The following is a 27,448-nucleotide window of genomic DNA, read 5'->3' on the forward strand; positions in this document are numbered from 1 at the left end:
CTTCCAAAAGAATTCTCAAATAAAAATAATTTAAATTGTTTAAATGTATGCAACGATTCCTCCAGACTCAAGTACAAAGGTATTGTATTCCAGAGGAGTGACCTGGATACACTAAACACCAAAGCAGATCAAATCTGGGCTTTATTCCCCAACCTGTCCACCCTTGACACAAAAAAATTACTATCCCAACTGTCCATGCACAGTAGCCCCCTAGACAACTGCCCCTCCTATCTCCTCACTACCATTCTGAATAGATCACCATCTGGATTACCAGCCTCCTAAACTCCTCCCTAAACCAAAGCCACTTGCCAGAAACAATGGGTAAAATAGCACTCACCCCTACACCAAAATCACCGAAGGCAGATCTCACTTAACTGTAGACCCATTGCTGGCATACCTATCCTGAAAAAAACATCGAGACCCATGTGTGCAAACATCTCACAACCTACACTGAACAACACTCATACCTCCACCCATCCCAATTTGGATTCCGTTAACAACACAGCACAGAACTTCTCCTCCTCACCTTGATCACAAAAAAACAAACAACTACTCAGTACAGGATGTCAAGCAATACTCCTCCAATTTGACATTTCAGCAGCCTTTGATTTAGTAGATTTAGTAGAACACCACCTGCTACTAACAAAACTGTCAGAAATTGGCATAACTGGCACAGTGTTAAGATGGTTCTCAGATTTCCTACAAAACAGGGAATACGTTGTCAAAATGAATGGAGAGCTCTCCAATCCCTGGAGGGCCTTCTGTGGCATATCACAGGGCTCCCCTCTCTCCCCCCATCCTATTCAACCTCTTCATGAGCTCTCTTGGTAACATCAAATTTGAAGACGAAAGCATATTGTCCTACGCAGATGACATCTTTATCCTTATTCCCATAACCAACAATCACTCGGATATCACCAACAAAGTCTCACATAATATTGAAAGAATCCAAATCTGGGCAACTACCAACAAATTAAAATTAAACACAACTAAAACCAAAGTTCTATACTTCCACACACCTCAACAGATAGCACCTACAAGCATCACTCTTCTATCGGGCAAGACACTCCCTGTAGAAGAATCCTCCAAAATCCTAGGTTGCATATTGGACTCCACACTTACCATGGAACCACAAATTTCCAGTCTCCAAAAGAAATCCTTCTAAACCATGAGACAACTAAGATTAATCAGACCATACTTTCACCAACACCACTTCTCCTTAATTGTTCAATTGATGATACTACTACAACTGGACTACTGCAACTCCATTTACATGGGAATCAACACCGCTCTAATCCACAAAATGCAACTCATACAAAACACCACTGTTAGACTAATCTTCAACCTGAGAAAATATGACTCGATTACAGCCTTCACCAGGCAACTGCACTGGCTACCCATCCCATCACAAATAACCTTCAAAACTTCATGCATCATACACCACATAATTTACAGAAACTCCGCGGCTCCTCTCATCCAGTTCTTCTCCAAGGCATGGTCTACTTCCCGTAGAACCCTCAACAGAATACTTCTAAATTTCCCTTCCACAAAAAATCTTCAATACAAATGTGTTTTCCACTCCATGTTTACCTTTCTAGGAGTAAAAACTTGATATGACCTTACAGAAATGACCAGAACAGAACCTAATCACACCATATTCTGGAAGAAACTGAAAACTCATCTATTTGACACTTAATTTCCTTATCCTCTCCTCCTCCTTCTCACCCCCCTCCTTCCTTCATCTTCTCCCTTTCCTCTACTCCCCCCTTCCCTATCCCTGCCCATCTCTAAAACCTTGAACCTGCCTAGGTATGAGTGAAGCAGAAATAGACGATTATATTAGAAAAAGTAAGAAAAGTTACCATGATGAAGTAGAAGGAATCCCCAAATCATCTAAGGGAGAATCAGGATGACATTCTGAAGAGAGGCTATGGAGAATGGGGAAAGGGGACACGCAAGGGTTCTCCCTTCTGAATTGCAGCTGCAGTCCCCTTTTCTACAACTACCATACCAAAGTTCATCTTGCGAACTACAGTCAGAAACTCACTCAATGGCACAAGGGAACTGCAAGGAATGGCAGCCCCCACAGAGAGTCATAACTCACTAACACCAGCTGAGAGATTGGCCTCATCTGCCCTTGCTGAATCATTTCTAGGTTAGAGCTGCTGACTCAGCAAGCCTGCCAATGATGGAGGGAAGCTCTGTTTTTACTCCAAAATCACCGGAACAGTTAGGGGAGCAGATGAAATCAAAACAATGAGTTTTCGACCTGGAAAACCTGTAATTACACTAGTCAGGGAAGGAGCTGGAGGTTATCGGTCCTCCCAAGCTGCTACAGGTGATCTTGCAAATGATCCTGGATGTTTAACTATCAGTATGACATTACTTAAAAGAATGAACACAGAAAACTCTTGATACTATTTCTGCAAACAATTTCAATGCAACTGCCACTTTAGAAATTCAGCAGGCAGCTCCGCATCAGATGGGGAGGATAAGGTATGTCAAGAACGCATTGAGAAAAAAGTAAGCTGAGAAAAGATAAAATCATCATACAACATAAACTGGAAAATTCAAACAATGGTACAAGAAATTTGAATTTAAGGGTGTTTAATTTTCTTAGATCTTCCTTGATTCCCCCCTCACTATTACTTCATACACTGATAGCAAGGTTTGTTATCTCAGCTATAGTAAAGGCAAAAGCCTTTTGAAAGAAGGTTCATATTGACCTTGTGGGAAAAGACAACACTGTCTAGACCAGGGGTAGGCAGTTCCAGTCTTTGAGAGCCACAGGCAGGTCAGGTTTTCAGGATATCCACAATAAATATGCATGAGATAGATTTGCATCTCAAGGAGGCAGTGCATGCAAATCCATCTCATAAATTCATTGTGGATATCCTGAAAACCTGACCTGTCTGTGGCTCTCGAGGACCGGAATTGCCTACCCCTGACATAGATCACTAGGAGTGGCCCAGTGGTTAGAGCAATTGCCTCAGCACCCTGACGTCATGAGATCAATTCCCACAACAGCTTCTTGTGACTCTGAGCAAGTCACTTAACACTTCATTGCTCCAGGTACAAAATAAGCACCTGTCTAAAATATGTAAACTGCTTTAATTGTAACCACACAGAAAAAGTTGTATATCAAGTCCTATACCTTTTACAATCAGGCTACCTCATTGATGGCGCCAGGTTGTCATATGGCGTTTTTCGGAAAGAATTAAAGACCACCCTGTTCAACAAATTTATATTATAGCCAGTTCTTTCTCCCCCCTTTTTTAAAGTTACCGCTCATCATACTTGAATCCACTTTTTCCCCCTCTCACGGTACTTTGTACTTCGTATTCTCTGACTGCACAATGGCTTCTTCACCATTTGTATTCTGCTATTCGCTCATTTTACAACATTTCTATTGTAACATATTAAAACTTTATTGTAACCTATGTATATCTTTCTTCTTACTAATCTACACCATGTAATCACAGGCCGCTCTGTGACCTCTTCTCCATCTGTATGTTGTAATCACTGTTTGTACAGCTATTTTTCACTGTGAACCGCCTAGAAGTCGCAAGATTATGGCGGTATAGAAAAATAAAGTTATTATTATTATAATTATTATTACTGTGACATCACTGATGAAGTCATCTCTTATTGGTGGAATGAGGCATTATGACATCACAATCTCAGGTACAAAATAAGCACCTGTCTAAAAATATGTAAACCATTTTGATTGTGTAAACACACAGATAAAGAAGTAAATTAAGTCCTTTACCCTTTACAATCATGCTATTATGACATCACTGATGAGGTTGACTCTTATTGGTGGATTGAGGCATACTAAGAGGGGAAGTTAACAACATAGATCAGGGGTAGGCAATTCCGGTCCTCAAGAGCCACAAGCAGGTCAGGTATTCAGGATATCCACAATAAATACGCATGAGCTAGATTTGCATCTCAAAGAAGCAGTGCATACAAATCCATCTCATACATATTCATTGTGGATATCCTGAAAACCTGACCTGCCTGTGGCTCTCAAGAACTGGAATTGCCTATCCTTGGCCTAGAAGATGGTCATTGGGACATTTTAGTTTGCAACATTCACCCCTGCCAATAGAATGTCAGTACCTTCTTTCTGCACGTTCTTTCTTTTTCAATACAAAATCCAAATTCTGTAACTGCTCCTCAAGCTTTTCACATAGCAGTTTCTGTAATGAAGAAAAAAAAAAAGATGACACAATGTAAAATTTCCAAAACACAGACAATACACTATTCAGTTTATTTTGTTTAAAATCATCTCTTATTGTGTTTAGATACTTTAGTCTCAGTTGCATGGGATTATCTGATGCTGTCTGGTTGAAAATCTCCAGAAGCAATCCTATTTCAGAAAAGCAAGGTCCCTGGATTCCTGTAGCAGCTCTAGGGTAGATTATGTGATAAAGGTTATAATATACTGTGAAAACATTCACTTAAAATTTCACATATTTACAAAATGTTCTTGGTGAAAATCTCTCAATTTAATACGTCTTTCAAAATTAGCTTTCCAACACTTGGGGAGAGAGGAGGGAAGAGAGGGAGGAGAAATCTTTTGTCTACCTTAATCATTTATTTTACGCTTGTCTCTTCCTTTTGATTTCTATTCTACCTTAAAAGCCTCTCCTCAAACTTTATACTGGCCAAATGATTATCTACTCTTTGGAATCTATAAATAACTTCCTAATACAGTGGTACCTCGGAATCCGAACGCCCCAGAACTCGAACAACTTGGAATCCAAACAATTTTTTAAATTAAATTTTGCCCCAGAATCCGAACGTACAGGAACTGCAAGCGTTGCTCAGCCCAAAGCTTCCCCTCTGACACAACTTCCTGTTTCCGCCTGGGTGGTTCATTTCAGAGGAAAGCTTTGGGCAGAGCAACGCTTGCAGTTGCTGTTGCTTGCAGCCTATGCCGGCAGGGGCCCAATCTTGCTGCCTATGCCGGTGGGGGCCCGATCTTGCTGCCTATGCCGGTGGAGGCCCGATCTTGCTGTTTAAGCCGGCTAGGGTGCCTGATCTTGCTGTCTATGCCAGTGGGGGCCCAATCTTGCTGTGTCTGCCAGAGAGGCCTGATCCTGCTGTCTATGCCAGTTGAGGTGCCCAATCCAGTGTGCTTACTATTAAATTTATTTGAACATCTGAGTTTGTGGGACCCAGGAATGGATTAATCCAATTTCTATTATTTTCAATGGAAAAAACTGTCTTGGAACTCGAACATTTTGGAACTCGAATGGGGTTCTGGAACGGATTATGTTCGGATTCCGAGGTACCATGGTATATCCCAATGTTTTAGATAGGATGCCGAGCTCAATGAACCCCCGCCTCTCACCATTTACTTCAAATACTGTTTTCTTTCCCCCACCAATTCAAAAGCAGCAAGACTGCACCTCCAGTTCCCAATTCTTCCCTATAAGAAATGGCCATGATAAATTTATACTTTCTCACTCACAGATCCTGCCAGAATACCAATTTAAAAAACATGGACTGAACGCACAGCAACTCATACTAACAGAAGCTAGCAAAGTGTTGGTAGGAGTGCTGAATTGGGAAGGGGATGAAGCAAAAAGTGGGGAGACAGTAGATCTTCATCTCTTCCTCTCCACACCAACTACTGGCAAGAAGACAGCATGCCGTCTGTCAGCAAATGACTCCACAACATGAAGTACAGCAAACTACTGCTCTATAAATGTGATACTGGATTGCAGAAATGTGTATCAGGTTTTGGGTTTTCACGGTAGCATACAAAATTTACTTTCCCAAGGCCCATGGAATCTTTGACCTTGGCCAGCACAAGAGCAGGGGAAGGGAAGGCTCAGAAATCAAATCCAGATCCCCAGTATGGCTTAGTGAAACGCAGTTACCTAATCATCGAGCCCATGAAGAACCCCATCATTTAGAAAAGAAGAGGACCAAGGTAAGTAAATTAACATAAGCTGTTTAGTGCTATCACTGATAACAGGGAATTTGAGCTGCATCTTACATGTTGGCAAGGCGGACAAAACCATTCGCCATCAGGGATGAGCATTAAAGGGGGACGAAGGCAGGCTGTATGGTAACCACTGTCACAGGAATCGCACAACAAAATCTGTAGGAAAAAAAAAAGAAACTATCTGTATCCAACTGTGAAGATCTGATAAAAAGCAGTTAATGATTAAAAGTAAGATAAAGTTAAATATTTCACAAGAATAGCAGAGTCATTACTTTGTCATCTTTTTATCATCTCCTTTGAAACTTTTGTTTTTGATTTCAACCAAGTGACTTCTTGGAACTTTGGGTTTGACACATAAAAGGTTCTGTTTATGTTGTGTTTATATTTATTACAATGTGATATGCCACTATCTTATGGAAGGTAAAACCAATGAATAATATAAAACAACATTGATTGGAAAGGAACTACAGTTTATGATAGGAAAGAAAGCAATCATCGCAGAAAGGGGAAAAATGAGAAAGGCAAAAAATAAACAACACTCATTAAGTGTTGTGGAATGGAAGAACCCAGGAACCAGTCACCATCAGGATGCTAGGTTAAAGGCCAATTGTAGATAGTGGGATTTTAATATCTTTTTAAAAACTGGAAAACCAGAAACAAGAGGCAAAAGAGTTGTCAGAATATCAACCAAGGGAACTCTTTATTAAGTCAATAAAACGAAAGCCATAAAAATCGACGCAGTCTATAGTATAATGTCCATCTTGATATAAGTACAATTGAGTCTAGGTCACGCCTAGATTGTCCCAACAAAGATCCTGGTTTCGGCATCCATAGATGCCTTCATCAGGGGATGAATGGACACTTTACTTTTTTGGCGTGTTTTTGCCCTCATAGACGCTCTCATCGTGTTTTGACTGTTGTCAGTGTCCTGCCGGTTATTGCAGTCCCTCACTCACGGCAGTGTCCATTCATCCTCTGATGAATGCATCTATTGATGCCGAAACCGGGATCCCTGTTGGGACAATCTAGGCGTGACCTAGACTTCGTTATACTTATATCAAGATGGACATTTTACTATAGACTGCTTCAATTTTTAGGACTTTCGTTTTATTGACGTAATAAAGAGTTCACTTGGGTGATATTCTGACATCTCTTTTGCCTCTTGGTTCTGGTTTTCTGTAATATTGTTGAGGCAAAGATGTTGCAAGAGCGGTTATCGTAGCTGGTTTAAAAAAAGGTTTGGACACATTCTTGGAGGTAAAGTTCATAGTGTAACATAAGGCCTGGTTGCAAGAAGTTGAACAGCATCGCAGACTTTATCCTATCTCAAGAAGACACTGAATGCTTTGAGTGTTTGGAACTTTATTGGTAGATGACTACACCAAAGTGTACATGTTTAGTTATTAGCGAAGTATGTTAAATTTCTGTTATTTTCCACAATAAAGTGCAGATATTGAAGGTTCATTTAATAAAATACTGCTCGATTTTTTGCATGTCTTTTTTTTATCATTATTTGATGACGGGAGAAAGTTTTCCTATTCTTTTGTGGCTGCAACACTGTATTTGTGGGGTTCTAAGGAATCCAATACCACTTATTGGAGCCTCTATTGTTATTTCTGTATTGATTTATTGTTCTTTTCCAATAAAAGAAACTTGTCTTTTCATCAATGTATCATTGCTGAGTATGAAAATATAAAAGTTATAGCTATATCATCAAGACATTTGCTCCATTAAGCAAAAATAGCAGCAAATTTTAAGAAAAACTGAGCTTTATGTAATCAGTGGCTTTGGGGGACCCCAGGATGGGCTTTAAAAATTGTTTTTAATTATTTTCTGTTCAAGCACAATCAAATTCATGGGAAAAACGTGCACAGTTTTCCAACTTTAGGTTTTTCTGGATAACTCTATTGTGTCCTGTTGAACCCTGAATATGTTTGAATTCTATTACATTACATTACATTACATTACGGATTTCTATTCCGCCTATACCTTGCAGTTCAAGGCGGATTACAAAAGATTTGACTGGACATTTTCCAGTGAAGATACAATTTTTTTTTTTTTTTTTTTTTGACAGAGGAGAGATAGCTGGATAGATTCCTAAGGGGATTTAGGGGTTGGATAGTAAAATGACAGTGCTGAACTGTGTGATATGGACAAAGAGAATATTGTTAGAGTAGGTAGGATTACCATCTAATTTTTGGGTCTGTTTGCTTGGAAGGTGTTTAGGTGGGTTATTTGGGGACGTAATATCTTGAGGTAGGTGAAGAATGGTTAAGATATTTGGATGAATTTTTTGAAAAGCAGGGTTTTGATTTCTTTTCGGAATGTTTTGAAGTCGTCCGATGTTGTCAGCAGATTGGAGATGGTATGGTTGAGTTTTGCTGCTTGTGTTGCCAGAAGGTTGTCAAACAATTTCTTGCGTAGTGTGCCTTTGAGTGGGGGAAAGGTAAAAGGGTTTGGGGTTCTTCTGTGTCTTGAGGTGGAGATCTGGTATAAGCGGTTGTTTAGGTAGGAAGGGGAAGAGCCATGTAACGCTTTGAATAATAGGCAGTAGAACTTGAATTGAATTCGTGCTTGTATGGGTAACCAGTGGGAGTCTAAGAAGGCAGTAGTTATGTGATCATATTTTCTGAGTGAGTAGATCAGTCTGAGGGCAGTGTTTTGTATGGTCTGGAGTCTTTTTATCATAGTGGCTGGACAAGGAAGATAGAGGGAGTTACAGTAGTCCAGCAGACCTAAGACTAGGGATTGGACAATTAGTCTGAATTGTGCTGGGTTGAAGAATTTTCTGATTTTACGTAGATTTCTCATGGTTAGAAAGGCTTTCTGGGTCGTCTTGTTGATTTGGGACTGCATTGTGCAGCATCTGTCTATTATAACTCCTAGGATTTTTAGTTCGGGTTGTATTGGGTATTTGGTGTTTTTGATTTTCAGTTCTGTGATGGCAGGCGTTTTGGCCTGCTCGAGCAAGAGGAATTTTGTTTTTTCTGAGTTTAGTTTTAGTTTGTGATCCATCATCCATTTTTCTACTGTATCTAAGGTTGTTTCCAGCTTTGTTGTGGTGGTGGTATCTGATGGGTCGAAGGGGAGGAGTATGGTGATGTCGTCTGCGTAGCTGAAGGATGTGACATTTAGGTTATCTAGAGTGGCTCCTAGGGAGGAGAGAAAGAGGTTGAAGAGCATAGGTGAGAGTGGAGATCCTTGTGGAACTCCGCAGGGGTTTGCCCATGGCTCTGATTTTATATCGTTGTACTTTACCCTGTAGGTTCTTGATTTGAGGAACCCTTGAAACCAATTGTAGACCTTGCCTGAGATCCCTATGGTGTCGAGTATTTGTAGTAATATGGTGTGGTCAACTAGGTCAAATGCTGCGGAGAGGTCTAGTTGTATTAACACCATCTTTTTTCCCTTACTGATGTGTTGCCGGGCTGCATCTAGAAGTGAGACAAGTAGTGTTTCTGTACTATGGTTAGTTCGAAATCCTGATTGTGAGGGGTGGAGTAAGTTATGTTTTTCCAGGTAGTTAGTTAGGTATTGAGCTACTAGACCTTCTATTATTTTAACGTATATTGGTATTGAAGCGATAGGTCTGTAGTTGGCGGGGCTATCTATTGGGCCTTTGTGATCTTTCATGATTGGGGTGATTAAAATCTCTCCTAGGTCCTGTGGGAATTGGCCTTCTGTCAATGTGGTTTGAATCCATAGCATGAAGTTAGTTTTGAATGTGATGGAGGCGTTTGATAACAGGTAGGTGGGGCAATTATTTAGGTCGCTGGAGGCATGGCTGTATTTATTGTATAGTCTATCTGTCTAGGAGCTACTTGGACTGATAAGGGAATCTTTTACTGTTGCAGAGATATAAGCACACCCTCTTCTTCCTGTCATATTCAGCATTTCTACCATTCCACCCATTTATTTTATTAAGTTTGAAACCAAACACTGTTCAAATGCAATCAAAGTGCCTAATAAAACAATCATTTTCATAAAATATGACAGAATTACTGGAAAGGTAAAATATAAACTCCCTCCATTGCAAGTTTGAAAAAGGATTTGGGTTTGAGTTTAGATTTAAATATTAGATAAAATGACTTGCTTTTTTAAATCTGAGCTTAAGAGCCACATGTAATTATACCAGTTATTTCCCTATTGCAATGAACACAATCTAAGCTGCACCTCAATCCTTGAACCCCCCTCATTCCAGAGGCTCCTTTCTACTGAGAGAGGCCTGGCCCTCCCCTCCCTGCACATTTATACCCTGAAGGTATTTAAATATTACTTTTTCTTTACAGAAAGGGTAATGGATGCTAGAGCAACCTGTCAGTGGAGCTGGTAGAGACATGGACAGTATTTGAATTCAGCATGGCATGGGACAACCAAAGAAGATCTCATCTGCAGATGAGGACAGATGAGGATAATATTGTAGAAGTGAACAGCTGGTGAGTATGGACAGATTGGTCAAGCAATATCATCTATGAACCATCATATTCTATGAGGGTTCTTCAAAAACTTTCCACACTGTCATATTTTTCAGGAAATGGCTGGGGCTAGAGAATTGGTAAGAGAGAATTAGTAGAATGCTGGGGAGAATGTATCACAAAACAGGGTGATTACATAGAAAAGTGATGTAATTTACTATTGAGATATTTAATAAATAGTGTTTAAAAAAAAGAAAAATGTGGAAACTTTTTGAAGCTCTTTCATATGTTGCTATGTAAAATATCAAGGTATGCTATACTAAACTATTAGTAACATTCATCCCCTCAAACAGGAGCATGGGACACACAATCCACAAACCATGCTAAATATTAATTTTACAGATCCAACACATACCAGTTCAGGGTGGTTGGGAAGACCACACTTCTTGCAAGGTTCATCATCTTCTGCTGGTGCTTCCTCTTTTTCTTCTTCCTCTTTTGAATCTTCGTCTGAGCTCTCATCACTATTGGAATTCTCACTTTCATCTTCACTAGAAGATCGCCGCCTACGTCGCGATCGGGAGCTTGTCCACCGAGCTTTGTTTCGACGTTTGGATTTTGTCTGCTAATTAGCAGATGGAAAAACAAAGGTTCTTCCACTACCAAAGGCAAATACCTTACAATAACAAAATAGCACTCTAGAAAATCATAATTAACTTAATTGAATTAACAAAGGCAGGCATATATGCCAAACAAAGGTCAATAAAATTGAGAATCCTTTCCAATTTTGAATGGCCTTGTGTATATCTTTACTCATCAACAGCATCAATGGAAAATAATGGGTTCAGTAAAAATGCCATAAAAGCCGCTATTTTGTTGCTGCTCTGAATTTTTAGCTTTCCTGTAGAGAATGACATGGGGACAAATTTTTCCCCGTCCCTGCAAGTGTTGTCGCTGTCCCATTCCTGTAAGCTCTGCCTTAACTGCACAAGCCTCAGACACTTAAGATTTTAAAGTGTTTGAGGCTTGTGCAGCTGAGGACGGAGCTTAGGCATTGGTGGAATGAGGAATTATGACATCACAATCTGAGCTCTAGAATGTTGCTACTTGTGATTTGAAAGTGTTTGAGGTTTGTGCAGATGAGGACGGAGCTTAGGCATTGGTGGAATGAGGCATTATGACATCACAATCTGAGCTCTAGAATGTTGCTACCTAGGATTTTAAAGTGTTTGAGGCATGTGCAGATGAGGACGGAGCTTAGGCATTGGGGGAATGAGGCATTATGACATCACAATCTGAGCTCTAGAATGTGGCTACTTAGGATTTGAAAGTGTTTGAGGCTTGTGCAGATGAGGACAGAGCTTAGGCATTGGTGGAATGAGGCATTATGACATCACAATCTGAGCTCTAGAATGTTGCTACCTAGGATTTTAAAGTGTTTGAGGCATGTGCAGATGAGGACGGAGCTTAGGCATTGATGGAATGAGGCATTATGACATCACAATCTGAGCTCTTAAATGTTGCTACTTAGGATTTGAAAGTGTTTGAGGCTTGTGAAGATGAGGATAGAGTTTAGGCATTGGTGGAATGAGGCATTATGACATCACAATCTGAGCTCTAGAATGTTGCTACTTAGGATTTGAAAGTGTTTGAGCTTGTGCAGATGAGGACAGAGCTTGCAGGAATGGGGCAAGGACAGGAAAAGAACTTGCTGGGATGAGACAGGAAAATGAGTTCCTGCTGGGACAGGGAAAAATTTGTCCCCATGTCATGCTCTACTTTCCTGTAAGTTATGCTTAGCATACACCTCATCAGAAGCTGCAGTGCTGTACCATATATCTGGCACCTTAAGATAGCAAACAGCTGTTATCATTATTTATTGTTTTTGTGTTTTGAGTTTCTAATTGAATTCTTCACATGCAGGAGAAAAGTAAAGAATGTAATAAATATCCAGAAAGCAAACTGAGGCAATATATTATAATCACATATAAAGAAACATGAATGAGGAAAAACAACATTTATATCAGGGGTGTCAAAGGCCCTCCTTGAGGGCCGCAATCCAGTCAGGTTGTCAGGATTTCCCCAAATGAATATGCATGAGATCTATTAACATACAATGAAAGCAGTGCATGCAAATAGATCTCATGCATATTTATTGGGGAAATCCTGAAAACCTGACTGGACTGCAGCCCTCGAGGAGGGACTTTGAGACCCCTGATTTATATGATGCAGCAAATCCAATTCAATTTTAGCAAATTTACACATACAGGGCTTTCTACTGTAGTTATTATAGTCCCACATTCTATAATGAATGCCTGAATGTGTGTGCTAAGTGGATACTCAGAGGACCGGAGTTGCCCACCCCTGGTCTAATCTTTAAACAAAAAATAATATTAGCCAAAGAGAACACACATAATAGTTTTTACATTATTTAAAAAAACTAACTTTTCTAACATCAATATCATCCCTGTGAAAAAATAATTGCCCCATAACTTCATAACTGGTTGCACCACCTTTAGCAGTAATACTTGCAATCAAACATCAAAGTTCCTCCTTGAGGGCCGCAATCCAGTCGGGTTTTCAGGATTTCCCCAATGAATATGCATGAGATCTATATGTATGTACTGCTTTCAACTGATGTATTAAAAAAGCCCAATGTTTTTTATGACGTTGTCTATGTAATATACACCATCAATCCACAACAGCATATAATAAACTTCAAAGTGCCTAATTTCTAAGTGATCTTTTTTTCAGTTAATACATTTCTAAGTACCTCTATGGTCTTCAGTTCCAGCCAACCACCAGACAAATTATTTGAAGGCTTGTTTCTTTTTCTGGCTTTTATTCATCATCAGACTTTAGTTTTTTTTAAAGTGCTTGTGCTCTATATAGCACAGTTACTTACCGTAACAGGTGTTATCCAGGGACAGCAGGCATATATTCTCACATGTGGGTGACGTCATCTACGGAGCCCCGGCGCGGACAGCTTTTCAAGCAAACTTGCTAGAAGTTTCAAGTTTGCACACTGCACCACGCATGTGCGTGCCTTCTGCCCACTAGAGGGCGCATCCCACCTCGTGGTCCTCAGTTCCATAACTAGCTTAGAAGCCATCCCCGGGGAGGTGGGCGGGTTGTGAGAATATATGCCTGCTGTCCCTGGATAACACCTGTTACGGTAAGTAACTGTGCTTTATCCCAGGACAAGCAGGCATGATATTCTCACATGTGGGTGACCTCCAAGCCAAACCAAAAAGGGCAGGTGGGAGGATGGCAATTTTAAGAAAACAGATTTTGTAAAACTGACTGGCCAAACCGGCCGTCACTCCTGGACAGAGTGTCCAGACAGTAGTGAGAGGTGAATGTATGAACCGAAGACCAAGTGGCAGCCTTACATATGTCTTCCATCGGGGTGGAACGGAGGAAGGCTATCGAAGCTGCCATTGCTCGGACCTTGTGCCCCGTGACTCGACCCGGGGGAGGAAGGCCAGCCTGAGTATAGCAAAGGGAGATGCACGCCGCCAACCAGTTAGACAGAGTGCGCTTGGAAACTGGGTGCCCTAATCGATTGGGATCGAAGGACAAGAATAATTGCGGGACCTTCCGATGGGACTTGGTGCGTTGAAGGTAAAATGCCAACGCCCTCTTACAGTCAAGCGTGTGAAGCGCCGTCTCGCCAGGATGGGAGTGGGGCTTAGGGAAGAACACAGGAAGGACAATGGACTGATTGAGGTGGAAATCAGAAACAACCTTCGGGACAAACTTAGGATGGGTGCGGAGGACCACCTTGTCATGATGGAATACGGTGAAGGGTGGGTCCGCAACCAAGGCTTGTAGTTCCCCAATCCGCCTAGCGGAGGTGAGGGCAATCAGAAACACCACCTTCCAAGTCAGAAATTTCAAGAGGGACTTGTTGAGTGGCTCAAAGGGTGGTTTCATCAGTTGAGCTAAAACCACATTCAAATTCCATACGACTGGGGGAGGTTTGAGCGGGGGACAAACCCTGAGTAATCCTTTCATGAAGCGTGTCACCAAGGGATGGAGAGACAGAGGGCGTCCATCCAGGTGTTGGTGGAAGGCGGAAATCGCACTAAGATGGACACGCACCGAAGTGGTTTTCAGGCCAGAGCGCGACAAATGGAATAAGTAGTCCAGAACCGAGGGTACCGGGGCCGATACCGGGTCCAGGAGGAAAGAAGAGCACCAGGTGGAAAACCTGGTCCATTTCTGCGAATAGCAAAGCCTCGTCGAGATCTTGCGGGAGGCTTCCAGCACTTCCCTCACTGATTGAGACAGGTCCGGAGGGGTCAGGGAACAAGAAACCAAGCTGTCAGGTGCAATGACTGCAGATTGGGATGTAACATGGATCCTTGATTCTGAGATAGCAGAGAAGGACCGACAGGCAGAAGAAGGGGTTCCCTGGCGCTGAGTTGGAGCAGTAGGGAGAACCAGTTCTGACGCGGCCACCGAGGAGCTATGAGAATCATCGTGGCCGTGGACGATCTGAGGTGTACCAACGTTCGCATGATCAGAGGGAAAGGAGGGAATGCATAGAGGAACTTCCCGTCCCAATCGAGAAGGAAGGCATCCGCCTCCAGACGATCCCGCGAGTACATCCGAGAACAATATAGTGGTAGTTTGTGTGCCTCCGGAGAGGCGAACAGATCTACCTGTGGCGTTCCCCAGCGAGCGAAGACCTCGTGCAGAACTGCTGAGTGTAGAGTCCACTCGTGGGGTTGCAGGAGTCGACTGAGTTTGTCCGCCAGACAATTCAGTTCCCCCTGGATGTAGACCGCCCGGAGGAAGATGTTCCGGGAGGCCGCCCACTCCCAGAGGCGAAGGGCCTCGGAGCAGAGGGGCCACGACCCCGTTCCCCCCTGTTTGTTCACATAGTACATTGCTACTTGGTTGTCCGTGCGGACGAGGACCACCTGGTCCTGTACTACGTGAACGAAGGCTCGAAGTGCTAGGAAGATGGCCCGAAGCTCTAGCACGTTGATGTGACAGCGACGGTCCTCCGCCGACCACAGGCCCTGTGTGCGAAGACCGTCGAGGTGGGCTCCCCACGCGTAGTCCGAGGAGTCCGTGGTCAGAACCTTGCGAAATGGGGGAGTGCGAAACATTAGTCCCGTGGACAGATTTGAAGAGTCTGTCCACCAACTTAGCGATTTCCGCAAAAGCGGAGTCACCGAAATGAGGCGCGACTCCGGATCGCACTCCTGGCGCCATTGTGATGCGAGTGTATACTGAGGGATCCTCAGATGCAGCCTCGCAAATGGCGTGACGTGTACCGTCGAGGCCATATGGCCGAGCAGCATCATCATGCGCTTGGCCGACACCCTTGGTAGTTGAGAGACCTGGCGGCTCATCCGTACCAAGACTTCCAACCGTTGGGTCGGAAGGTAGGAGCGCAGGCGCACCGTGTCCAGCACCGCACCTATGAATTGAAGAGACTGAGCCGGCCTCAACTGAGACTTTGGAAAGTTTATCTCGAATCCGAGGGTTTGCAGGAAGGCAATAGACTGTCGGGTCGCTGAGATAACCTCCTCCCTGGTCGGGGCTTTGATGAGCCAGTCGTCCAGGTAAGGGAACACGTGGAGCCCGCGAGACCTCAGGGCTGCCGCCACTACTACCATGCACTTCGTGAATACTCGTGGGGACGCGGCCAGGCCGAAGGGCAGGACTCTGTACTGGAGGTGTAGGTCTCCCACCTGGAATCGTAAGAATTTTCGGCAGGTGGGGTGCACCGGGACATGGGTATATGCTTCCTTCAAGTCGAGGGAGCACATCCAGTCCCCTTCCTCCAAGAGAGGATACAAGACCGGGAGAGATAGCATTCGAAATTTCTCCCTGGCCAGGCATTTGTTGAGCTTCCTGAGGTCGAGTATGGGGCGCATGTCCCCGGTCTTTTTTGGGACCAAAAAGTAACGGGAGTAAAATCCCGTCCCCCACTGGTCCTTGGGGACCGGCTCGACCGCCCGAAGCTTCAGGAGAGCTTTGGCTTCGGTCAGAAGGGTCGGTAGTTGCGACCGGTTGCACCAGGCTAAACTTGGGGGACTGTCCGGTGGTGAGGACACAAAATTGAGCGAGTAGCCTTCGGAGACGATCCGGAGCACCCAAGCGTCTGAGGTAATCGCGGTCCATGCCTTCCGGAAGGACCGAAGACGCCCCCCGATAGGAAGGGGTTCTGGTGAAGGTGCGGAGGGGAACCCGCCCCGTCCGCTCAGCCCGTCAAAAGGAAGGCGCGGGCTTAGAAGGGCCCTGCGCCGGGGCTTGGGTTTGTCCCCCTCTGCCTCGTTGAGACGAACGTCTCGGAGGCGGTCTTGAGAAGGACGGGGTCGACTTCTGGGCGGTACCGGCGCGGCGGAGGCCGGAAAGGTTTCTGTGGCGGGGGCCTAGGTTTGGGGCGGACCAGGGATGCTAAAGAGCGTTCCTGTTCCGACAACCGTTTGGTCGCCGCCTCCAAAGACTCGTCAAATAACTCGGACCCCACACAGGGCAGGTCTGCAAGACGTTCCTGCAGGTTTGGGTCCATGTCGAGGGTGCGAAGCCAGGCCAAGCGGCGCATGGCCACTGCGAGGGCCGACACCCTCGAAACCAGCTCAAAGGTGTCGTACACTGAATGGAAAAGGTACAACCGCAATTGAGACAGGTTGGACATAAACTTATCGAATCCTGCTCTTTTGGAGTCCGGTAACGAGTTCCGATATTGAGGAAGGTCCTTCACCATCCCACGCAAGTAGGAGGAAAAGGTGAAGGAGTAATTTAGAACTCTGGTGGCCATCAGAGTGTTTGAATAGAGGCGACGGCCAAACTTGTCCAGGGTCCGCCCCTCCCTGCCGGGTGGAACCGCCGCAGAAACCCGTGAGGGCTGTGATTTTTTAAGGGCAGATTCCACCAGGAGGGACTGGTGGGAGAGCTGCGCCTTATCAAACCCTTTCGGGGGAATCGTCCTATACTTTGATTCCATTTTTGACGGGACAGACGTGCCTGTAAGAGGGCTCGACAAGTTCTTCAGCCAGGTCTGCAGGAGGACACTGTTGAGAGGGAGTCTAGGTACCTCTCTAGGGGGAGTGGGAAGGTCCTGTTCCTCTAGAAATTCTTTGGAATATTTGGAACCTACCATCAGGTCAATCCCCAGGGCTTGGGCCATGTCCTGGACAAAAGATGAGAAGGAGGACGGCCTAGCCTGGGGGGACGGGGTTCTCGACCGTCCCACCGAGGAGCGGGGGGAGGCCTCATGGGAATACTGAGGATTCCTAACCGATCCTGAATCCCAGGATCCTCTCTCCACGGCCCTCGAGGGGGAGGGTGAAATCATCCTCCTAGGGGAGTCCCTGGGGGAGGATCCCGGGGTCCGTGGGGTCCTCTCCCGTTTCCTCGGCGAGGCGGCGCGGGAAGACTTTCCCCGAGGTGAGCGGAGGAGCCTCGGATTATCGAGGCGCAACTCCGACACCTGCAGCGCCTCGCCCCCGAACGACGAGGAACGATCGCGCCGAGGCGAGCCCCGGGGTCGCTTAGGCTTCCTCGATCGGCGCCTCGTCCGAGGTCGCCTCGAGGGCGAGGCGTCCGGGGAAGATCCCGAAGCCGAGGAGGAAAGTCGGCGCACTCTGCGGAACTTTTCTTTTGGGCGGACACTGCGCTCAGGAGGCTCCCCCGAGGTCGGGGTCCGGGGCGGGGCCGAGACCGAGGTGGACGGGGCCGCAATACCCGAGACCGAGGTCGCCGAGGCCGGGGCTCCCGAGGTCGAGGGAGCCGAGACCGGGGCCTCCGAGGCCGAGGGCGCCCCGGCCGAGGTCGACGTCGCCGGGCCCGCAGCACGCTGCAGCACTTCCAGGGCTCCCGACAGCTCCGATGAGATCAAGGCTCGAAGGAGATCCTGGAAGGCCGGAATCCCCACGAAGGTGGGGAGTTCCGAGTCCGGGGCACACTCCCTGGAGGGCGACCTCGGTCTCGAGTATTCCCTCGGGGTGTGCGGAGTCGAGGTCCGATGCGGGGCCGGGGTCGACCCACCCGCTTTGGCCTGACTCGAGGATGGCTTCTTTGCTGAAGGGGATGGAACAGAGGACTTACCCGAAGCTGGCTTCGATGACGACGGCTTCGAAGATGAGGGCCGAGGCGACGCCGGGGCCCCCGAGGACGCCGAGGCCGAGGTCAAGGCCGGGGCCGAAGCCGGGGCCGACGTCGAGGCCTTGGGCGGCGCGTCGACGGCGAACAATTCCGCCATTCTGGCCTTACGGCGACGGAGGGCCCTGTTCTGGAAGGTAGCACAGCGATCACACGAGGCTGTTGGATGTTCGGGCCCAAGACAGACAATGCACCACCGGTGAGGGTCGGTGATGGAGAGTAGTCTCTCACACCGGCTGCATTTCTTGAATCCCGTAACAGGACGGGACATCGACGAGAAAAAGGAGGAGGCCGGGAACGACCGACGTTCCCCGGCTCAGGCTTCCGGGAGCCCCCGGAGCCCAACGAAAAACAATTATTATTTTTTTTTTTTTTTTTGTAAGACGGACGAAAAATAAAGCAGCACCGCGATTAATCCGATCAATAAACAAACTAAACGCGGCAGCTAGAAGGCAAAAACACTGGAGCTCAGATCCACAGGGCTTTCTTGCTCCGCGGAAAAATTTGAACTGAGGACCACGAGGTGGGATGCGCCCTCTAGTGGGCAGAAGGCACGCACATGCGTGGTGCAGTGTGCAAACTTGAAACTTCTAGCAAGTTTGCTTGAAAAGCTGTCCGCGCCGGGGCTCCGTAGATGACGTCACCCACATGTGAGAATATCATGCCTGCTTGTCCTGGGATAATCTATGTTTTGTGCAAATCGATAAACTTTTCTTATACAACTTTAAAACTTTTGTACTTAGCTTTAGCTATTTCTTCATTCTTTTTTTAAAACCTTAAGGTCCTTCCCGAGGTTTAAAAAAAGAATGAAGAAATAGCTAAAGCTAAGTACAAAAGTTTTAAAGTTGTATAAAAAAAGTTTATTGATTTGCATAAAACATAGAATATAGAGCACAAGCACTTTTAAAAAAACTAAGGTCTGATGATGAATAAAAGCCAGAAAGAGAAACAAGCCTTCAAATAATCTGGCTACTGGTTGGCTGGAACTGAAGACCATAGAGGTACTTAGAAATGTATTAACTGAAAAAAAGATCACTTAGAAATTAGGCACTTTGAAGTTTATTATATGCCGTTGTGGATTGATGGTGTACTGCTTTCAATGCATATTCATTGGGGAAATCCTGAAAACCCAACTGGATTGCGGCCATCAAGGAGGGACTTTGAGATCCCTGCTGTATACCGTCTTGAACTGAAAAGGTATGACGGGATATAAATAAAACTATTATTATTATATATCTATAAGGGTGTTGGATAACGTTGATCCTTAACATATGAAGTAACAATATGTTACCTGTTTACTCTGGGTTTCTTTGTCTTAATATTACATTTTGTTTAAAGATCAACAACTATTCAGTGCAATAAATAGGCAATAATATTATAATTCAGGAAGTAGGAAAACACATTCACATCACTATACAATATTAGCACTTACAAAAGTGAATGTGACAGGTTTGTGTGTAATTGCTCATTGATTGCCAAGCAGGATTCTATAACTTTAGCATGCGACTTGTATAGTGTGCAAATGGAAAGGATGTTCACTGGGGCAGGGCATGGGCATCCCCACGATTGTATGCACATTATATACAGGAATAGTGTCTTTTATACAAACTGCAGCATTTAGGTACACACATTAATGCCAACCATGGACATGGTATACATGGACACCTAAATTTTGGGGCATTAAAGCTGATTTATATTAGTATTCTGTATCAGAATCTGGGCACCCAGACCCTGATACAGAATTTACCCTTAGTACCCAGCATTTTGGGGCCAAACCTTAACAGCACTCTATAGAATTGTCCCAATAATGTTAATTAGGGTATTACTCCAAAGCCCAGTTAAACAAATTTACTTGTTTAGAGAATCCAGATAGCTTGATTCGATGTTGTCCTCCAGATTCATACTTTGGTTAACTGGGGCATGCTCTACTAGCAGTAACTTAGCATAGAAAGCTACTAAGTATTTCACCACTGTATAGGAGCTCTAGAAGAGCAGTAAATATGAAATTAGCAACAGCCCTATAGAGACAAACAAGAAATCTGTTTATGCTCTTAAATTTACTTTCTAACTCCCACTTACATACACCTGCAAAAGATATATACACGTCACTCATTCTATATGCATTGTCAACATTCATAGCAGGATAACCATTTTATATTCCAATGCCATTCATCATTTTACCTTTACTTTAGAAGGTGACTCTCTTTCTGGCATTGTTTCATTCTCTTTCTTCTCCAACTTTTGTGCATTAAGTTTTTCTTCTTCTTCATTTCGTCTTTTCTCAGACTTCTGCTCCATGATTTCCACCACTTTTGGAGTAGGTCTTGAAATTCTAGGAGACCGCCTCAAAGTGCGACCAATGCTGACCTCTGCTTCACTACCGATAGTGACCTCAGTTTGTGCATTAGCTGGCTTTTCCTTGATTTTCAAGTCCTGTGATTTCTGTGCATCCTCAGGTGTCTTCTTTCTGTTGGAAATCCTTATGGTCAACTTGATTCCATCCTTCTGCCGTTCAGAAGTCATCTCCTTATTTTCTGTGACACTATTTTCCTCCTCAACCAATTTAAATTTCACTTTGCTTCTAGGTACCACCGCAGCTTCTTTTATGGTCTCTGAAGATGCTTCTTCATCTAAAACCTGTGCACTATCAATTTTATTCTCTTTCTCGACAATCACCTTGGATTTCTCTTCTGTTTTCTTAGAGTCCATTTTTTCTAATGCATCATTCTTTGAATCAGAAGTCTCTCTTTCTACTTCAGACTTATCAGAAGCTAGAGGAATAGGGAATGATTCAACAGAAGCCACTGCTGCTTCTGGAGCATCTGGTTTCTTCTCAGACTTACACTCCTTCTGTAAAACCTCTGATTTGTTACCAGACTGACAGTTGCTTTTCAAATCACACTCGTTCACTGCACCAGATCCACATAGCAATGTCATGGAGGACTTTTCCTTGTGGGGTGCCTGTTCTCCATCCTGGATCTCTGAAGAGGAGTTCATCTTGGAGTCTTCTTTACTCTCACACAGGCCTGCCTTTACAGGAAGTTGCTCTTTCTCAGAAAAAGAATTGCCAGCTGACCCATTTTTTTCTCTAAAATGAGTTTCCTCTTTTGAAGGAGCTTTTCTATTTGATTTTTCTGAGTTCATAGAAGTTATATCTTTTACTTCTAGTAACATATCTTTCTTTGTACTGCCATTGTCCACACATTTGTTAACATCCAGACTTATTTTTTCTCCTACTGAATGTGTGTTAGTACTAGAGCTTAATTTTTCTCCAACTATGCTTTTGTCAATTTTCAAGTTCAATTTCTTCTCAGCTAAACCATTTTCTTCTTTACATAATTCAACATTACCTCCCTTTATACTGCTGGAATTTTTTTCTGAAGACTCTGCTTTGCCTTTCAGAATATTTTTTTCACCATTTACTTCTCCATTCATGAGATGTTTTCCATCAGCTCCTGAAGCAGAATTTGTGGGAATATGCTTTAAACTTTCCTCTTCCTGCTTCCCTTCTTCTCTTAACATATCCTTTGTTGGTGTAAGAGATTTACAAAAAGATCCTTTAATTGGACCATCATAATCTTCAGTTAATTTAATTTCTCTCTTCTTCAGAGGAATTTTGGCCTGATGATCATTTTTAAGTTTCTCCATTTCGTCTGTTTTCTCAATGATGTCTTGAGGTGGCTTGACAATTACACGTGTTTCAGTCTTTTCTATTTCCTGAACAGTTATTTTATCTATGATGACTTTCACCTCTTTTGAGGCCTTTATCTCCACTTTATCGTCTTTACTTTCAGTTTTCACAGGCTTCACATTTTCCTTAAAGGAATCACTTTCTTCTTTGGTTATCTTTTTTTCATCGCTTTCTGAAGTTCTCCCTATCTTTATTTTGACAATTGTATTTGAAAACTCTTTTTCTTCTGTTTCATTTTTTATTGTGATTTTTTCTTCATCTGGTGAGGTGGTGGTGAAGTTTAATTCTTTTGATTTTTCTGATTTTACTTCAATTACTTGCTCTGATTCACTTGCTGTTAATTGTCCCTCTCTCTTCTTTTCCTTTACTTGCCCAACTGCAGTCTCTTCCTTTGCTTTGTTCTCTTTCTTTACTTGCCCAACTGCAGTCTCTTCCCTTGCTTTGCTCTCTTTCTTTACTTGCCCAACTGCAGTCTCTTCCCTTGCTTTGTTCTCTTTCTTTACTTGCCCAACTGCAGTCTCTTCCCTTGCTTTGCTCTCTTTCTTTACTTGCCCATCTGCAGTCTCTTCCTTTACTTCATTATCTTTCTTTACTTGCCCATCTTCATTCTCTTTCTGTATGTGCTTTTCTCCATCTAATGAAATAATGCACAGAAAACCAACACTTATTAAACAGGCCAACACATCTGGTTCCTCTACTTTGACTTTGCTAGCTTTTGACTGCATACGGCTGTTCTATTTTTTCAATAAATTTAATTTAATTTAATTCTTATATACCGCTAATAACCGTGAGGCAAATGTGTTTTATAAAATCTTAACCATTAGTCTCTTGTGTAAAGTGTCAAGAGAAAGCACTGTTCTACCATGTACTTAAATAAAAAAAGATAACATGACACTGTATAGCATACATTCATTAATGAGGTCATCTCTGTGGTCACTAAATTCCAATATAAAACATTATAGTATCAGATGGTTTATGGTCTTTTAATTTAACATACCACCTAGAAAGTGGAGTTACTTATGCAGTGTACAATAAAATCAAATCAAATGTGGTTATAAAAATCAATATGATGAGATATTTCTATAATTATTACATTAAAATAGTTACATTTTATTGTAATTAAGACCTAAAAGGAGGGGAAGGAAGTGAGAAGGTGATACTGCCAGGGTACCAGCAAACACGGACTGGGGGGAGGGAATTATATGGAATGATTAAGATTACAATATTACACACTAGTCCAATGGAAAGGCCAAAGAAAAACAATACGTCTCCAAGCTTTTTTGAACTTGGCACAAGGTTGTTCTTAATGAATATAAGTTTGAAGTCAATTCTACAAAGTAGGGGCAACTTCATCTGATGGGAGAAGCAACCCAAGAGATTCTGTTGAGCTAACAAAGTGAATGGGATCGTTCATAAGGTTTCAGATGCGTAAACAATAACAGAAAAGCAGAATAAAGAGACTGATGAGCCAGTACAAGACTTTTAAAAGGAAAATAGCTAATAGGGAGCCAATGTTCAGTTATAAGAAAGTGGGGTGACCCTATCACATTTTTGAGTAGTTTCACATAAGAACATAAGAAATGGCTTTGCCGGATCAGACTCTAGGTCCATCCAGTCCGGCGACCCACACCTGCGGAGGCCAAGCCAGGTGTTCCCTGCTGAGAAACCTTGTTTACTCGTATCCCCCAATGTGATTTGCAAGAAGGTGTGCATCCAACTTGCTCTTGAATCCCAGAATGTTGGTCTCCATCACGACCTCCTCAGGGAGAGCGTTCCAAGCGTCCACCACTCGTTGTGCGAAACAGAACTTCCTAATATTTGTCCTGGGCCTGGTGCCCCTCAGTTTCAGTCCATGACCTCTTGTCCGAGTCACATTTGACAATGTGAATAACGATGTTTCTTGCTCTATTTTGTCAAATCCTTTTAGTATTTTAAAAGTCTCTATCATGTCCCCTCGCAGTCTTCTCTTCTCGAGGGTGAACAATCCCAATTTTCCGAGGCGTTCTTTGTAGTTCAAATTCTCGATACCTTTTACTAGCTTCGTGGCTCGCCTTTGCACCCTCTCCAGCAGGGTTATATCCTTCTTTAGGTAGGGAGACCAGTGTGGTCTGACCATTGCTCTGTAAAGCGGCATTATGATGTCCGCCGATCTACTTGTGATTCCCTTCTTTATCATGCCCAACATCCTATTTGCTTTCTTTGCTGCCGCTGCGCATTGAGCCGACGGCTTCAGGGTCCTGTCTATCAGTATCCCCAGGTCCCTTTCTTGTTCGGTCTTGCCCAGGTATAAGGAATTGCAAAAGTCATGGAAAGATGTTACCAATGAATGGATCAGAAGACAGAATGGATATATGGCATATAATTGCCTCAAGATATAAAATAATTTTTCCACAAGATCTTGAGTGAAATAAAACAAAAGAAGTAAAGGTAATACCTGTTATTTTTACTGGACTAACTAGTGAATTGTTTGATTAGCTTTTGAAGGTAACCTTTCTTCAGATCAGAAATAAGCAAAATGTTAACAAAATACCAGTATATACACAAGTGAAACATAAAAGCAGTCTCACAGGAGGAGGGAGAGGTAGGCAAGGTGAAAACCAAAGAGGGCTGGGTGGGTGAGAGACAGAGAAATATAGAAAGGTGATAAATAGGTGACAAAGCAGTAAAATTTCATGCTTTGTAATGCAATAGAAAAATCAAGGTCTTTTTTGAGTCCTGTCTGGTGGGTGTCAAAATGTTTTATCATTTTGATTTCAAAGGTCATATGTTCCTGGATAGTCTTAAAATTTCCTTAGTATTCTCACCATAAAATCACTGATGCAGTGCTCTGGTTTATTGAAGTATTGTCCCACAGAGGTGATATCCTAGTTGGCACGGCAATTTTTTAAATATGATATCTGTGTAAATTAATCCTAGTTTTTAGCATCTGGCTTGTTTCTCCAATGTAGCATCCTTCTTTACACTTGCTTCCGTCAAGAATTCTTGATGGAATTAGATGGCATATCTCTTAGAAATTTACGCACTGCAAGCAATAAACAGAAGGCTCCTGAAGAAATAATGAAATGGGGCACCTCGTCGAGCCTCAGCCCTAGTAATGATTGATACACTCTGGCAGATATTTCATGGCACTATCAGCAGCTCTTTATTATATAGTGTCTCAGGCGATAGATAAGTGACTTTTATTGAGCACTTTTATATACGACAGCAATTTTTTGGTATTTCTCATTCTTATGTTGGGATTTTCAAGTGGCACTTTTCACATGTGTTTAAAATAAGGAAAGTGTAGGGATGTTATTAGGCAGAAGCTCTTAAAGCTCTGAATACAAACTAGGTAATTAAAGCTAGACAACCTGGGGGCGTTAGCGAGCCTTGGAGAAGATGGCAGCTTGAATTCGAGCTCCGGCTGAACACTGCTCTTGAATCGTGAATACACATACTTCCTGTCATCATTACTAGCTGCAAATCTTACCGTGTGTTTAGGGATTCTCTCCTGTATTCCTATCCCACGATGTCTGCTACTAAAGGGGGTAAGCGTACCAAAGTCGATCCACTTTCCCCTGTTAAATCGCAGGCCTCTAAGCCTGATGATGTGCCTATGTCTACCCTTCTGGAGGAGCTGCATGCTCTTAAAGACATGCTTTCTGAGACCAATGCGGGTATTGAGGATATAAAGCAAGACATATCAGTGATGAAAACGGATATATTACATTTCCGTACCTGTGTAGAATCTCTGGAGACCAAGCAACGCGCCACGGACGAAAACATCAAAGATCTGCAGCGCCATTTTAAGCGCGTGGCGATTCTTGAGAAAGAACTTGACGAGGCGAATGACCGGGCCCGCAAACGGAACTTCCGAATTCTGGGCTTAGCGGAGGGTCGGGAAGGTCAGAACCTGATTAAATTCCTACAAGATCATCTTCCTGCCTTGCTGGATATAAATTTCACTCAGCCCCTTGAAATTGAATCGGCTCACCGGATCAGCTCGCAGCGTGTGCCCCGAGAAAATTTTCCTCGCCCGATAATTGTGAGCCTTCTACGTTTTAACAACACACTTGAAATTATGCAAAAGGCGAAGATAAAGGCACCGCTGAAATTTGAAGGCAAGAATCTTATGTTCGTCCCGGATCTTAGCAAAAATTCAGCGCGGCTACGAAAACAACTGCTTGAGTATCGACCCAGACTCAAATCTCTTAATGCCCGTTTTGGGATGTTTTACCCTGCTCGAATGCGTGTCACAATCAACAATCGCACTAAAGATTTCACCGATCCCAATCAACTTGCTGACTTTTTGGAAACCCTTTCTCCTAGTGCAATTGATGCTACTTGAACTTTTACTTACATGAATAATCGTTATTTCTCCTTTATCTGACTGTCATCTACCTTTTCTGTGTACATGTCACACTGCTGATATTTTCCCTGTCCTTCTCTTTTGTGGACTGTCCTTTTGGTACAGTGCATCCTTTGCACATTCTTGATATTTGAATCCTTCTTTCTTTTTTTTTTGCATGAGGGGAGCTGTAACTGACTTTTGTTTTCTGTGTATTTGTTATGTACTCTCACTCTCTGGGACAATTTCATAAGCCTCTGACTTTGCTCTAGCCTATCTTAAATGGCTACTGATTTTTTTTTTTTCTCTTTTCCTTTCTGCATTTTTATTTTTTAGATGGAGCCTAATGTTTTTTGCTTCTCCCTTTTTGATATCTACTCTCTCCCTTACTAAATATACAGGATGTATAGTTGCTGCAGTCCTACTTCTGTTTCTCTGCTTATAATGACTGCAAAGTTTTTCCTTTAATTAACACAATTGGTATTGGTGGATGTGTATTGGTGGTTATGTTACTGATATAGTGTTCAGTTGTGGCTCGTTCTGGCTTGTTGTTTTTTTCCTTCTCTCTCACCCGTTTTCTTTACTCCTTTGACCTATGGGTTTGCATTGGTCTTGGGAGTATATCATATATAGAAATGCCAAGTATCTTTATATACTCTTACACAGTAATTGCATTAAATATTCATACATGCTGTTATGTCTTTCAAATGTGTTTCTCTTAACGTAAAAGGTTTGAATAACCCCTTGAAAAAAACCAAAATACTCCAATATTTGAACCAGTTACATCCTGATGCTGTTCTTTTACAAGAAACGCACCTTGATGCTTCAGAATCTTCCAAATTCCTCTGTAACTGGGCCTTGCCTCCTATTTTTTCACCTGCTCAAGATAAAAAAAATGGTGTCTTAATTCTGATAAGGAGGCATCCAGATCT

At 43.2% G+C, this 27,448-nt stretch overlaps 1 protein-coding gene across 5 annotated transcripts in view; it reads right to left on the bottom strand.

The window, feature by feature from the left end:
- The window catches only part of RSF1 (remodeling and spacing factor 1), a 210,792-nt gene that overhangs the window by 64,599 nt on the left and 118,745 nt on the right, over window positions 1-27,448 (bottom strand). For 4 of the 5 annotated variants that reach the window (XM_033947833.1, XM_033947835.1, XM_033947836.1 and 1 more), the window contains 4 exons: window positions 20,680-22,823; window positions 10,790-10,999; window positions 6,011-6,115; window positions 4,123-4,202 (listed from right to left, as the gene is read on the bottom strand). In XM_033947833.1, coding sequence (XP_033803724.1) covers window positions 4,123-4,202; window positions 6,011-6,115; window positions 10,790-10,999; window positions 20,680-22,823 — 2,539 coding nt within the window. The remainder of the gene's footprint in view (window positions 1-4,122; window positions 4,203-6,010; window positions 6,116-10,789; window positions 11,000-20,679; window positions 22,824-27,448) is intronic. The other variant, XM_033947834.1, reaches the window with a different exon arrangement.

This window comes from Geotrypetes seraphini, chromosome 6 (genome assembly GCF_902459505.1).
Source record: "Geotrypetes seraphini chromosome 6, aGeoSer1.1, whole genome shotgun sequence".
Lineage (NCBI taxonomy): Eukaryota > Metazoa > Chordata > Amphibia > Gymnophiona > Dermophiidae > Geotrypetes > Geotrypetes seraphini.